The sequence below is a fragment of the Sus scrofa genome, chromosome 12 (genome assembly GCF_054392235.1).
Source record: "Sus scrofa isolate SSC_HxYL_T2T_F1_AM1 chromosome 12, Sscrofa_HxYL_maternal_Yorkshire_Landrace_v2.0, whole genome shotgun sequence".
Taxonomy (NCBI): Eukaryota; Metazoa; Chordata; class Mammalia; order Artiodactyla; family Suidae; genus Sus; species Sus scrofa.
Genome location: NC_139394.1, coordinates 3,257,890 through 3,272,636, shown reverse-complemented (window position 1 = coordinate 3,272,636; position 14,747 = coordinate 3,257,890). Strand labels below are relative to the sequence as shown.

Here is a 14,747-nt window from a genome sequence, read left to right as displayed (position 1 = left end):
TGGCATTGGCCTGCCCGCCCACTCAGGTGCCTGGGCGGTAACGAAGGCAGGAGGCCTGCCCCGCGCAGGTGGGCCCTGAGCCTCAGGGGGACGGGGCTGCCACTCGAAAGCACAGGAGGGTGGAAGGAGCTCAGACTCCCCCACGGCTTCTCAAGCTGCGGGACCCAGAGGCTCCACGTGGGTCTGCAGGCTTCCTCCAGCCAGGACCCAGTGGGGCCCGGGGCCCTCCGGGAGGAAGAGTCCTGGTGCCTGACCAGGCCTGTACCTTCACTGCCGAAGTGCTGGCTGGGGGCAGAGGGCTCAGAGCAGGTAGGAGAAGGGAGGCTTCAGTTTTGGGGCTCGCTGTCTGGTGCATGTGGATACAAACAGTTCCTGTGTCCTTTAGCCGCTGTTGTGTCCACCAGTGGCTGTGGCCATAGTCAACGGTGTGACATGAGCACAATGAGAGATTTTTAAACTGTCAAGGGAGGCCAAGGTGGCAGGCCTGGAGCCGGGGGCGGAAGCTGGACCCTGGGGGGCTGGGGGTGCCCTTTGGGAAAGGCCGAAGCTGTGGGGGCCAGGCAGAGGCTCTGTGTCCCTGCTCTTGATTTTGCGGGGCTGGTGGGGCAGAAGCGTGTGGCGGGCTGGGCTGCTGTCGTGGCTGCCCAGCCTCTGCACCTCCCTCCCACTGAGCGAGCTCTGTGCCGCCTCCCGTCTCCAGGCCAAAACAATCCAGATGCCTGTTCTCTCAGCCCCTGGCCAAGCGTTGTGGGCACGTGGCCTGAGCCTGGCCAACCAGAGGTGCCCACGGGGGCCCTGTGCCTGGAGCGTGTATTCACAAAGAAGCAGGGAGAGTTTAGCATTCCTGCCCTGCTGGCGGTGGGGGCAGCCTCCAGCGCCCAGGACCTGGGTGGTGGCATTCTAACAGGATGCCCCCACGGGACCCCAGGCCCGCTCCCTGGCCTGGGCCTAGACCCCGTGTCCTTCTAGCACATCCTTCTTCTGCTCGACCTCCCCCATCCTGGGCATCTTTTATTTGTGGTCAAGCACCCTGTTGGTGGCCATTCAGCTTGTTTCCAAATTTCCATTTTTTTTTCCTTCTTTTAATTTTTTTTTTCCTTTCTAGGGTCACACCCACGGCGTATGTAAGTTTCCAGGCGAAGAGTTGAATCGGAGCCCCAGCTGTCAGCCTACACCACAGCCACAGCCACGCGGGATCCCAGCCACATCTGCGACCTACACCACAGCTCACAGCGAAGCCAGATCCCCGACCCACTGAGTGAAGCCAGCGATCGAACCTGCATCCTCGTGGATACTAGTCAGATTCGTTTCTGCTGCACGACGATGGAAATTCCCCAAATTTCCACTCTGTGGCCCTCACCCCTCGGCACGTGTGCCAGGACCGAAGGAGCCTCCTACGCGGAACATGCCCGCCTCCCATCTGCCCACGTCTGCCGCCCCCACTCTTCATTTCCGCCCTGAGATCCACTGGAGCAGCTCCAGCCTGCGCCCCTTCCCCGCACCCCCTGGTTCCCATCCCTGTTACCCCCGTTTCATTACCCCATGTGTTCCTTTACGCCTGATGGCCCGTCTTACCCACCAGACCCCAGCTTCACGCAGGAGGAACAGCGCCTGCCCATTCACCGGCCCCCATGCCCAGTGCACCCAACGTCCACACTCCAGATGGACTCCACAGCCCCTTCTGCGTGGACAAGAGAACTCGGGAATCACGGTGCAATATTTTTTTTTTGCATTTTTAGGTCTGCACCCACGGTATATGGAAGTTTCCAGACGAGGGGTCGAATCGGAGCTGCAGGTGCCGGCCTATACCACAGCAACACAGGATCTGATCCTCTTCTGAGACCTACACCACAGCTCATGGCAACTCTGAGCCCCGACCCACAGAGCGAAGCCAGGGATCGAACCTGCATCCCTCATGGACACTAGTCAGGTTCATTTCCGCTGCGCCACAATGGGAACTCCCCACAGTGCAATTTTAATGATCTCAGACAGGGAACAGCAGAGGGTGGAGAGAGCGGAAGGCCATGTGGGAAACCCAAAAGCTCGCGCTCATGTCTCTTTGCTCCCTGACAAACCAGCAGGGCGGTGGGAAGTGGGAGTTCTTGGCTCGTGGGGCGCAGCTCCTTGAAACCTTCCAGTAATTGCTTTATGCTGGGAGAGATCTGTGGAAGCAGGGGGCCCTCTGGTGGCCGTCGGGGGTGGCTGCAGAGAGGCGGCAAAGGACGCGGAAGGCACAGCTCGGGGATCAGGGGAGGGACCCCAGGCTTGGGTCTAGTCCACACCGGAAGAGTTGGTCAGGTAGAAGGGGCGGATGACGGCTTGGAAGCTGCTGAAGAACCCCGCCGGGCAGGGGAAGAAGGCGGCACTCCGGGAGCTGTTGGTGCCCAGGGCACTGGGGATCAGGGCCTTCGTGTCCTTGAAGGCGGCGATGTCCGCCACGAAGCTCCCCTCGCAGAGCATCAGGGCCTTGTTTTCGTAGCCAATGGTGGGATCCAAGGAGCTGGTCTTGGAGAGGCCCAGGAGCGGGGGCTCGTCGGGGGAGCACGAGAACCCGTAGTTCCAGCAGCTCTGGACGGTGGGGAGGTAGACAAAGGACCAGGAGACGGAGCTGTCCTGGAAGAGGAAGCTGGGATGCTTGGGGGTCCGGAAGGACTCGTAGGGGCTGTACGCGGAGGCCGTCTGGTTGGCGCTCCAGCGGGGCGAGGTGTACAGCCGGGGCCGGTAGGCGTCCCCGCTGAGGTTCAGGCCCCTGTACTGGGCCAGCAGCTGGAAAGGCACCGTGTGGAACTCCAGGGCCTGCAGAGTCTTCCTCTGGAAGAGCGCCTCGTGGCTCCGGTACAGGGACAGGTTAAACTGCAGCTGGAACAGGTCCCTGGGCGGCATCATGGGGAAGCGCACCTTCTCCACCAAGCCCTCCACTTCCCCGTGGGAGGCGCCCCTCTCCCGGCTCCACACGTCCAGGGCCGCGAGCAGGGCCAGCTCGCTGGACACGACCAGCTCGCTCCTGGCGAGCAAGCTGTGGAGCAGGGCTGCGGGGACACTCGGCCAGGCCTCGGCCTGCGTCAGGGCCTCGAAGTTCCAGGTCAGGAACTGCACGCAGACCTCCTCCAGCACGGGGTCCCTGGAGGCCAGGGCGTACGCGTAGAGGTCCAGGGGCGCCCGGAAAGAGCGGTCCTGCGGGATGAGGACGGCAAAGAGGTGCGCGCAGAAGCTCTGCAGCTGCTGGGCCCCGTAGGCAGAGGCGAGCTGGTGGAAGCACTGGACCGACGCCAGAGAGACATCTACCCTCCGGGAGTAGAGGTACCTGCGGGGAGACAGGGCTGATGCCTGGCCACACCCCAGCCCGCAGGGCGGACGAGAGTGCTGCTGCGTTTGCCCTTGACCGCTGACACACAGGGCTAGCTCTTTCAAGGGGCGTTCAGGAGCCCCTGATGTTATCTCCTGGGTCGACCCACTTCCCAAGCTCACGGTTGCTTGGAGCCAGTGCGCTGATGGCCGGGCAGCCCCAGGCTCCTCGGGGACTCCTCCTTGTCCGTGACGGAGGCAACCTGGCCACCTCGTCCATCATCACCGTCATTCTCATGGGCGCGACCCTGGGCGCCAGGACCTGCCACTGTCCTGGGCATCAGGGTCCCTTCCCATCGCCACGCCCCCGGTGACCCTTTTAGTCCCCTGCTGGGTGCCTGCGGGCACCCCTCTGCCCCCAGCACCTGTCCATGTCCCCATGACACAGGCATTGCTTCTGGTCACCTCCTGTCTGCCTTTTCCACCAGCCGTGAGCCCTGAGGGCAGCACCCTGTCTGCGCCATCTGCCTCATAACCCGGTGCCACCATGAAGCACTGTGCTTCTGGAAGACGGGTGTGGAGGGAGCCTCTGGGAGGGGGGAGGCCAGGCCACAGCCCCCACCGTCTCCTGGGACACAGAGAGTGGGGCCCGGCTGCTGGGAAAAGCCAAATTCTCCTCTTGGCCTCTCTGGAACGCTGCGCCCTGCAGGAAGCCCCAGACCTGCGGCCACCTCATCACCTGAACATGGAGCTGGGTGTGCCCAGAGTGGAGCCGGGACCGCGCAGTGTCCAGGGGCAGTGGCGAGGCAGGCCCGCCCTCTCTCGCCCTCCCTGCCCTCATGCACTCAGCACATCCTGATTCCTGCTGCTGACCGTCAACTCGGAAGCACAAAAGGGCAGCTGAACCCTCTGGGCCCTTGCACATGGCTGGGTGTCTGCCTGACCGTGGCCAGAGCCTGGGAGCCCCTGCCCCTGGTGGCACGGGACAGTGGATGGGGCATGGTGCTCTCATTCGCAAGTGTCACCCAGGGCCCCCACGGGTGATGTCCGAGCCCACCAGTTCTCCCCAAGCTGGCCACCCCCAGTGGCTACCCCAAGTCTCAGGCAGGCACCTGAGGGGGTAGGCACACGGGGCTGCAATTGGCCCCTCAGCCCTGCCTCGCCATCAGGGAAGAAAATGTCCAGAAAGGCAGAAAAGAGACCGCAGGCTCAGAGATGCAGGCGGCTCTCAGAAACCCCAGACACTGGCAGGAAGCCGGATAACAGCAGGTGCCCCGTGGGGGCGCCAGGGTGGAGGGAAGAGGAGTCTGAGGGGCGGCCCCAAAGAGGTGGGTCTCCTGAGGCCTTTGGGGGGCTGGGCGGGGACAGAAAGGAAGAGAAAGAGAGAGGGAGGGAGAGACAGAGGCAGAGAGAGAGAGAGAGAGAGAGAGAGAGAGAGAGAGACAGAAGGGAAGAGAAAGAGAGAGGGAGAGAAAGAGAGACGGAGACAGAGAGAGAGAGAGACAGGGAGACAGAGAGATGAAGGCAGAGAGATGGAGAGAGAGGCGGAGCAGCAGAGACAAGGAGAGAGCCAGAGACACAGAGAGCCAGAGCCAGAGCCAGAGCCAGAGACAGGGAGCCAGAGCCAGAGACAGGGAGACAGACAGACACAGAGAACCAGAGCCAGAGCCAGAGACAGGGAGACAGAGCCAGAGACAGGGAGCACCGGAGCACAGGGCCGACAACCCAGGAACCAGAGGATCTGACCCAGGATGGTGACTCCGGCTGGCCCAGGAGGGGAGGTGCCCATTCTCTTCCTCAGACGTAGGGCAGGAAATCAGTCCCGCTGGAAGGGCACAGGAGAGCGTCCAAGTTCTCAAATTTGGTTGTAAAGAGACCATTTTAAGCTGTTTTTACTGCCGTTTGCTGTTTTCTCTGAAATGTCACTGTCGGCTACATAGAGCTTTGGGTCGCGACAGCGAGAGAGAACAGCTTTTCATAGCTGGTGTTCTTTTTTCATATCGGTGCTCTCAGAAGCCAGCCACCCCCGGGAGGCCCTGTGGGTGGTGACGGAGTGGCCCCGGCAGGGTGGTCTGGCGGGAAGAGGGCCACCCCCTCGGGGCACACTCTCCTTACCTGGGGGATACCCCTGAGAGCGGCTGGCCCGAGTTTTAGACCCGGGGCCTGTGCGGCCCCTCGGGGGGTGGGGGGCTTTCACCTCGAACTTCCAGCTCCAGCGAATTTGGCAGCGGCGGGTTGGGGGGGAGGTTCTATCTTTCACAGGAGCAGATCAGTAAGGACAGAAGAGGGAGAATGACTTTCAGAATTATTTTGGGGGTGCTTATGACGCCCAAGAGGAAGGTGTGTGTGAGGGCTGCCTGGTGTCTCACGGCACCTGCAGAAAGAACGCGTGATCGTGTGCGCCAAGGCGAGGGTGTGTGGCATTGCGTGTCTACAAGCGCGAGCGCACACGTGCACATGTGTGAGCCAGTGTGCAGGAGGGGGAGACACGAGTGAGCGCGCGTCCCTGCCCGTGCCAGCACAGTGGCTGTGGGTGCCTCACCTGCGGCCGCCTCTGGCCCTGGAGGGCCTGCCGCCGGGTCCGCGCCCCGGCCCGGGATGCTCACCTGATGTAGTCTCTGACGACAGGCACGCACTCGGCGTCCACCTCCATGGTGACCCTGCTGCTCGGCTCCTTCCACAGGCCGTGGGCCTCGGGGTTGGCGGACAGGATCAGCTTGTGGGCGCAGAGGCCCAGCTCGTCTTCCTTGGCCTTCACCTGGATGAACAGGTCGCAGCCCGTTTGGCTCTCAAAGATCCGCTCTAGGGCCTCGGGGAGCTCGCCCGACAGGTCAAGGGTGTGGACGCCTCTGGTTTCTAAGGAGAGCAGAGGGGAAAGCGGGAGTTGGGAGGGCCTGGCGCGTGCTTCCTCTGCGACCTGCAAACACCTTCACTCCCTGGAGTTAGTTTCTTCCCTGAAATCGGGGCCTCAGTCCCGCCGCATCCACTTGGAAAGGCCCCAGGAGGAGCCAAGGGAAGAAGAGCCCTGGAAGACAGGTGCCGCTGCTCCCTGCCCTGTGGCCCCAAGCCCCCCTCACAGCCCTAGTTAGCTCCTGCTCTCCCAAATTCAGGCAGCACATCTAGGTGGGTTATTTGGGGGCGCTGACTGCCAGAGCCTGAGCCCCATCCCAATCGATGCATCACCCAGACGTGACCTAAAAATCCAAACCTCCTGCCTAGTTTGGTCTGAAGGGGTTGGTTTCATGGCAACCCCACTTAGAGCTTTGGGGTCCTTAGCAGCCTCCTTCAGGGGACCGAGGCCTGGAGAAGCTACTTGAAGCCCTCAGCGTGGTTTGGGGGTGCTGCGCCCCTTCCCCCGGCCCCTCCCCAAGCCCAACAGGGAACTGAAGCCCATATGATCTTTCTTTGCCACAAATAGGTTTGAATCTATTCCGACAATTAGACCAGGTAGGTGCAGCCTCTCCCAGACCCTCTCCGCACCCCAGACTCCTCTCTGGCCTCCATTCTTGCCCTGGGGCTCCCGGCCAGGCCAGGGCTGCTTCCTGCCCCACACTCCGGCCCCACAGCCCAGGTGTGCCTCCTGCACGTGCCCCAGACCGCACCTGCACACTCAGGGACACGGACGGGTGGCCGTGAGAGATGAGATGAAGCTGGGACTCAGGGATTCAAAACTGCAGAGCAAGCCCGGGCCCATTCAGAGCCTCAGATGGTGTCAGGGGGGAGGGGAGGGCTGCCCCCAGGAAGTGTTTAAAGCACATTCCCCAGGCCGGCTCAGCCCGGGCGCCAGGTGGGGGGCGGTGTAACACGTTTCAGGATGAGACCCAGCAGAAATAAAAGGCTGGTGTTTCAAGCGCCTGCGCAGTGCAGACACGGGGCGCACGGGCCCCTGGCTGTCCCCCGCTTCCCAGCGGCCGTGTTTCCGAGGAACTGAAGGTTGTGGCAACAGTGCGTTGAACCCGCCGTTTTTGCCGACGGCATTTGGATGCCGTGTGTGCCTCTTTGTCGCATTTTGGTAGTTCTCGCCATATTCCAAGCTTCTGCATCCTCGTTACATTCATGAGGTGCCTGTGACGGGTGGTCTTTGCTGTTGCAACCGTGAGAACATGACAGCTCGCCAGAGGCTCGGATGATGATTAGCATTTTGTAGCAACAATTGTTTAATTATGTACATCTTGTACATTGAACAATTATCGTGTATGTATATATGCATCATGCATGTGCTTTTCTTCATTGATAATATTTCTGGTTTGTTGATTTCATGCCACTGATCTATTATATTTAGGATTGGCTCTTCTTTAAATTTTTACCAAAAAAAAGAGAGAAAAAATATGCATATTAATTTTATCGGAAACTCTTCAGCTTCAATCCTCTCTGAACGCACAAGGCCCCAGGTCACAGCCTCCCTGCACCTCCTCTCATCACAGGAGGGGGGCGCTGCTGGGCCAGGAGTCGGAACCCCCAGTCACTGCCTTCTCTTTTGCAGGAGTGACCTAGAGTGACCTAGGAGTGACCTCTTTGCTCCAGTTCTAGCTCTGGGTCAACTACGTGCGCTTGCTTACTTAATTGGAGTAGAGTTGGTTTGCAACATTATCTTAATCTCAGGTGTGCAACACACTGATTCACTATTTTTATCATTTTTATTTTTTATTTTTTTGTCTTTTCTAGGGCCGCACCTGCGGCATATGGAGGTTCCCAGGCTAGGGGTCTAATCGCAGCCGTAGTCGCTGGCCTACACCACAGCCACAGCCACACCAGATCCGAGCCGCGTCTGTGACCTACACTGCAGCTCACGGCAACGCCGATGCTTAACCCACTGAGTGAGGCCAGGGATCGAACCCACAACCTCATGGCTCCTAGCTGGATTCATTAACCACTGAGCTGCGAAGGGAACTCCTGATTCAGTATTTTTAGACGTACGTGGTTCCTTTGGACACAATACCACCGCACACGTCATCGACTACAGGACAGCGTTAACTTAGCTCTTCCAGGCCCTGGGAAGCCAACTATTCCTGTGACCTCGTTTTGCCATGCGCTCTGCTGTGGCGGTCTGGAACCGAACCCGCCGTCTCGCGAGCTGTGCCTGCATTTGGAACGGGACTCATTGCCTGAGAATCAGGGTAAACCGAGCGTTTCTGTGCAGCTCCAATGAGGTGGGGGTGAGGAGGTGGGATCTGTTGCTCTGAGGTGGCGGACCTGGAGAGCAGGCACCACCGCAAACCTGGGCACAGGCACGTGTGTGACCTGTGTGGGGCATGGAGGAGCCGGTGTGGCCACCGGCCCGGGACCCACCCCACTCACCTTTGGTGCAGATCACGCTGGCGTCCTCGTTGTGTCCACAGTCACTCTGCATCCAGCCCAGGGACCTGCAGTCGGCCAGCGAGAGCTCGGTCCCCTCGCACTCCACCTCATCCAGCATGATGGGCCCGCTTCCTGGAGGCGCGGCAAGAACGGCAGGGGCTGCAGGGGTGGTGGGACTCTCGGCCCCGGGGGAGGCTCTGCGCACAGGGCTGCCCCCCAGAAGCCTCGTAGACTGCACAATCCTGCCGTCCCAGGAAAGCGGCTCCTGGTTAGGAGCACCCCACCCCCCCATGTGTCCGCATGCGGGTGTGTCTTTTACCAGGTACCACGGATGCGGGCTCAGAGCTGCGGCTCCGACACTGGGCCACTGATGAGCCCTGTTCTCACAAGGCTGCTCTGCTTCCTAAACATCACACTTTTATACTGTAATTTACGTCTCTACCCCATTACTGAATATTTGATGAATCTCCTTTCAGAGTCACAGCCGCTGCGCACAGACTTTTCTTCTGGGGGAAACTGTTTTGAGAAGGTAAGTTTCCCGGAGTGGAGCCTCTGGGCTGGAGGGATCGGCCCTGGTCCAGCATGAGTCCGCTGCCCCCGAGCTCCACTGCTGTGGGGCTGCAACCTATTTGAAACCTTCGCCAGGGCTGAGCTGGCGGGAATGCCATTTTGTGTGCCTTAGGTACCATCCCTTCCTGGGTCTGGCTGCTTGGCAGCGTGTCCCAGCTGTGAAGGACCCGGGGACCCGCAGCCTACCTGGCCCGAAGGCGGCTCCGCCCAGAGCCTTGGTGACGTTCCTGAAGCCCAAAGCCCGGCAGACGACGCTGGCATCTGTCAGGTCCCACAAGCTGTCACACACCGTCCCCCACTGGCCGCTGTAGAAGATCTCTACGCGGCCCTCATTGTCAGCTTCCCCACCAGCCAGCCGCATGTCACCGTCTTTCACGCCTGCAGGACCCCGAGGGAGCGCAGAGGTCAGCAAGGGCGCGGGCTGGGCGCTGGGCCTCCAGCTGGGGTAGTGGCCCGGCCGCCCCACACTTCTCAGGGTCACGTGCTTTTGCAGGGGCAGTAAAGTTCTCCCCAACCATCCATCCATCCTCAAAGGGGTCACCCCCTAGAGAGGAATACAAAATGTGCATAGACACCCCCCAAAGGCAAATGCCCCCTTCCGGGTCTCTGACGGCTGAGCCCTTCATCCCACAGATTGAGAAGAGGTGGGGGGGCTTTGTGCCCCCTGAGCGGGGGTAGCAGGACCCCAAGGGAAGAATGGCTGAGGTCCCCACTGACCCTGAGGGTGTCTGGGGTTTGGGGGGTGCAGCTTGGCACCGTGACAAGGACGGCTGGGAGGGGTGTAGGGTGCCTAGGGCAGCAGGCCCAGGGCGCCCCGGAAACAGAGACAGTATGCCAGGCGGGGAGGGAAAGCGGGGCCCCCGCCCTACACATACGGTTCTCCTGGGACTCAGCCCACTGAGGCCCAGCCCCCACTGAGGCCTAGCCGAAGCCCACGGGGTCAGGCAGAAGCTGGGTGTCAAAGGGCAATTCTCAGACGGGGGTGCGACAGGCCTCCACGGGGTCACCCGGCCAGACGTCCAGGACTCCACAAGTTTGTGTGCAAAGGGCACCAAGCTTGTGGCCCTGCAGCATCTGACTGGTCTGTGGGCCCTTTGCCTGGTCCCTCTGGCTCCCCTGGATGAAATGGGGACTCCCTTGGAGACCCTCCAAACTTGCAGCCATGACCTGGGACACCCAGGGCTGCAAGCAGGAGGGAAGACCTGGCTGCCCCCTGGGACCCAGGCACCAGGAGGACACTGCCTGATTTTCTGCAAGGAGGGGTCAACCCTGCAGAGCTGGGGCAGCAGCTTCACAGACTGCGACGTTTCCTGGGGCTCAGCTCACCTTGGGTCCCTGTGACCAGCAGCCACATCCATAGGAGCCATAGAGGGGCCATGGCCTTGCCTGGCAGCACCTGGTCCTGCAGCAGAAGGAGGTGGCTGAGTGAGACGGCGGAGCCGGGTGGCCTCAGACCCTCCTGTTGGAGGGTGGCGGGCAGGCTGGGGGACCCCTCACTTTGTCTGAGGGGTGGTCTCTTGAGGACTCGCCCAGACGAAGAGGGAGGCTCTCGGGTAGTGAAAGCCAGGCCCTGGCCATGGTCGTCGGGGGCAAGGGGGTGGAGGCCAGGCGTGCGGGGCCCAGATTGGGAGGGTCCGGGGAGCCCTCTGCAGGGTGGGGCTCTAACTTCAGGCCATGGACCTTTACAGGAGTGCCCTGAGATCTGCAGCAAAGAACATTCTGGGGCTTCTGGGCCCCATGAGCTGTGGAAGGGAGGGGGCGGGGCAGGCAGAGGGATGCAGGAGGAGAAGGCCACAGAAACGGGGTGGGAGTGGAGGGCCGGGCAGCCGTGAGAGATGCTGGCCTGGGGGTCTGGAGGAAAGGGGACAGGGCTGAGGTTCGAGGGGGAGGCTGAGGGGAGGGAGCAAGATGAGCAGACAGGCTGGGCCCGCTCAGTGTGGTCCTGGCACAGCCACCTCTGAAGGCAGTGTCCCCAAGCAGCAGAGGCTCAGAGAGGTTAGAGACCACCAGGGCCACACAGGCAGCCCTGCTTGGACTTCCTGCCTCCATGTAACTCTCGCTGCTTTGCTTTTCCGGGTCCCCCATGCTGCCCTTCACCTGCCTTCCTCCCCCAGTGGCTGCACACAGGGGTGGGCCGGGGTGTCACTACCACTCTGGTTCAGTAAGAACCCTGGGACCCCCACACCACCCCCAGGGTCCAGCAAGCAGGGGTGAGACCGCTTGCTGTTGTGGGTGCCCGTCAAGCCAGGGCCTGGTGACCCTGAGGTGGCGCCCTGGGCCTGCATGAACCAGACTCCCAGGGGCTCCCAGCACAGGGGCTCCCAGCATCCCTGGGCCAAGACTGCTCACAGGGGACTAGCCTGACCCTGAGAAATGGAGCCATTCAGGCACTTGGCATACGGCATGCAAATGTTACCACAGCCTTTCGGGTGGCCATGGCCACCCATTTTTGCCTAACTTGTTTGGGAAGTGGGACCCTGGCCCCCATTGGTGCCCTTGTGCTCTTCCTTTGGACAGGTTTAGCCTGGGCTGGAGCGCGCAAATCTGAGAGAGCACCCGGCCTGAATTCTGAGCCTGCCCGCCCCTTTGGGTGGTGTCCTTGTGCAGCGAACCACCTGCCCAAACTGTACACAGAAATCCTTTTGGACATGGGAGCAGCAGTGATGGTGCCTGGGTTCAGGAGGAGCACCAGATCCCCAGCTGGGCATGAACAGGGACGGAGAGGGACACCCACCTGAGAGCAAGAGGCACGAGCTTACCTCCCCGGGGCAACTACTGATGGCTTCGCAGGATCCCTCTGCAGACCGACCATCAACCTGGAAAACCCTCCCAGGACTGAGCTTGGTTGGGCTGGTCCTAGGAAAGGCTTCAGAGAGCTCAGTTTAGTTTCAATTTCTAGAAAACCACCTGACACTGCTCTCTTCTGGGGTTGGCTGCTGCCAAGGCTCCCTGGCCGCCCCCTCAGCCCTGAGCGAGGGGTGGGGAGGGGGAGAAGGTGGGGGTGGCTGCCTCCCAGGGCCGAAGTCTGCAGCCGGGCTGATTCTGCAGCCGGGCTGATTCTGCAGCCGGAGCAGGGTGGCTGCCAGCCACATTTGTATTTCAACCGTCTTCCTCCCGGGCTGGAGGGGCGCCAGGGGCGGGCGCTGGGGCGGGGCCACCGCTCTGAGCCACTTCCTGGGTCTCAGGCAAAGCCAGCAGCGGGGACACTGCCTCGGGGCTGCTCGAGTACTGTCCCCCCTGCTCTGAGCACTTGACACGCCTGACCCAACTGGCTCACTCCGGTGGGGCGGGCGGAACCTCTGGAGGGAGGTGAGTTGTCCTGTCGCCTCGCCCCCACGCCCTTTCCTTTCCAGAGAGCCAGTGCCGTGGCTCTCTGGGCACGCACCCTCGTCTCACCCCAGCTTGGGCAGCTCTCCTGGGCCGGACCTGGGCCCTGTGGGTCGGAGCGGATGGTGTCAGGGAGGCGTCGCGATCCCAGCCGGCCGGGGGTCAGCTTCAGACTCCTGGAGCAGGACCCTGTTGGGAGCAGGTGGCCTGGAGCTCCTGATGCCTGTGGTGGCCCAGACCCTGCTGAGGACATCCCAGCTGAGGATGGGCGAGGGCAGGCTGACAGATGGAGGACCCGAGGTCCTGATGCCATGGCGTGAGCCCCTGAGACCAGCTGGCCTGAAATTGAGGCCAAGCCCAGGCTGCAAGGCTAAGTGAGGCCATCAACACCCTCTTGCTGTCACCTGCACCCCAAGGCTTGGGACGAGGGTGACCCCCTTGGATGTCCCAATGCCCGTGGACCTGGCCTGCATGTGGGGATCACCCAGGCGTTTCACAAACTCCTGACGCCCAGACCTGTGATGCCTCAGTCCTTGGGGTGGGAGGGCACTGCCGTTAAAGCCCGCGGGTGGCTCCAACATGCAGCCAGGATTGAGAACCACTGCGGAGGCAGTTTGCCCAGCCACCAGGCCAACCATTCAATGAGTGCCCAAGAGGAGAGGAGCCCACCTCGTCCCCGCCAGAGAAGCTGAAGATCCGTGGCGGGGGGTGGGGAGCAGCAGAAACAGAAGCGGCAGGAGAGCCTGGGGAGTCCTGACACCCCGCCCAGCTTCAGGAGCCTCGGTGCTGGGGACAGACATGCCAGCATTGTCACTTCTCCTAGCCTCCACTGGTTCCTGCCCCAGAAAGGGGCCATCAAGGTCCGGAGTGCAGGGGAAGCCCTTTGGGAGGTGCTGGTGGCAATGCCGAAAAACGCAAGTTGCCGAGTGTCCTGCTGGGTACGGAGGTCCCGACCTGGAACAAAAGCACAGGGGCTGTGCCCGGCTCTGGGGCCTCCCAGCCTTAGGCCCATTCAGGGACCCGGAACAGGCGTTGAGACCACGCCTCCAGAGAGGCGAGGAGAGACTCCGACAAGGACACCGACCGTGAAGGCCTCGAATCAGAGTCGGCCGGTGGCGACAGAGTGGACGCCACTGCTATTAGCAGGAAGTCACAGCCCAGATGTGCAGGAAGCTCCCTGGGGGCGGACAGAGACCAGAGCCCTCATGGGGTCTGCAGGATATTCTTTCACGCCTTCTCTCCATTTCCCTCAGCAAACATGGGGGGCCACCTGCTGCGCCTGTGACAGGAAGGGACACACTCAACAGTCCCCTCTTTAAGGATCAGAAAGCAGAGGCGGGGGGACACGCTCAGCTAACAGCTGGGGAGGCGAGAGTTGGGATTCCAATCCCCACTTTTCTTTCTTATTTCTTCCCCCCCCCCTTTTTTTTTCTTTGTAGACAAGCATCCTTGGCCTATGGAGGTTCCCAGGCTAGGGATTGAATCGGAGCTACCGCTGCCAGCCACAGCCACAGCCACAGCCACTCAGGATCCAAGCCACGTCTGCGACCTACATACATCACAGCTCATGGCAACATCGGATCCTTAACCCACTGAGCGAGGCCAGGGATCGAACTCGCATCCTCACTGATGCTAGTCAGGTTTGTTACTGCTGAGCCACAACGGGAACTCCCCCCTTTTCATTTCTTTTTTAATTTTCTGTTGGCAGCATGCGGAAGTTCTGGGGCCAGGGATCAAACCTGTGTCACAGGAGGGACAAGGCTGGATGCTTAACCTACTGTCCCACCAAGGGAGCTCCTTTTCTTTCTTTTTAAAAAAACTATCTTGAGATAGAATAATGTATACACAATAAAATGCACCAGTTGATGGGTTTTGACAAATGCCTAAGAGGGCAACCATGACAACCACACCATAGAGAACATTCTTGTCATCCCCAATGTTCTCTCGCACCCTTTGCAGGCAATCCCCTCTGCCAGCCCCAACCCTGGCAACCTGCTGTCACCGCAGCTCTGGGAGCTCTGGAATTTCATATAAATGGAAACACGATATGTAACCTTTAACCGAGCACATGCTTTTTGAGGTTCGCTCATGTCCCTGAGACTCTCAGTAACTGGTCCTTTTCCCGCTGCGTAGTAGCCCACTGTGTGGACAGACCACCACCTGAGTCTGCATTTATTCACCGCTGGACACCGGGGTCCCCCCCGGTTTTGGACGACAGTCGCTCCTTATCCACGCTTCACTCTCTGCAGTCTCAGTTACCCGCCGTA

General features: G+C 60.9%; 1 protein-coding gene across 2 annotated transcripts; it reads right to left on the bottom strand.

Moving 5' to 3' along the window:
* Positions 1-1,706: 1,706 nt before the first annotated feature.
* LGALS3BP (galectin 3 binding protein) lies at positions 1,707-11,990 on the bottom strand. 2 transcript variants are annotated; one of them, XM_084983397.1, is made up of 6 exons: positions 11,888-11,990; positions 10,480-10,555; positions 9,340-9,531; positions 8,584-8,715; positions 5,892-6,141; positions 1,707-3,304 (listed from the first exon to the last, which is right to left on the bottom strand). In XM_084983397.1, exons 2-6 carry the CDS (start codon positions 10,529-10,531, stop codon positions 2,272-2,274), a joined length of 1,659 nt encoding a protein of 552 aa, XP_084839523.1. In that variant the 5' UTR covers positions 10,532-10,555; positions 11,888-11,990; the 3' UTR covers positions 1,707-2,271. The 2 variants fall into 2 exon arrangements, with proteins under 2 accessions (XP_084839523.1, XP_020922175.2); XM_021066516.2 differs by having other exon boundaries at positions 11,913-11,990.
* Positions 11,991-14,747: the final 2,757 nt, after the last annotated feature.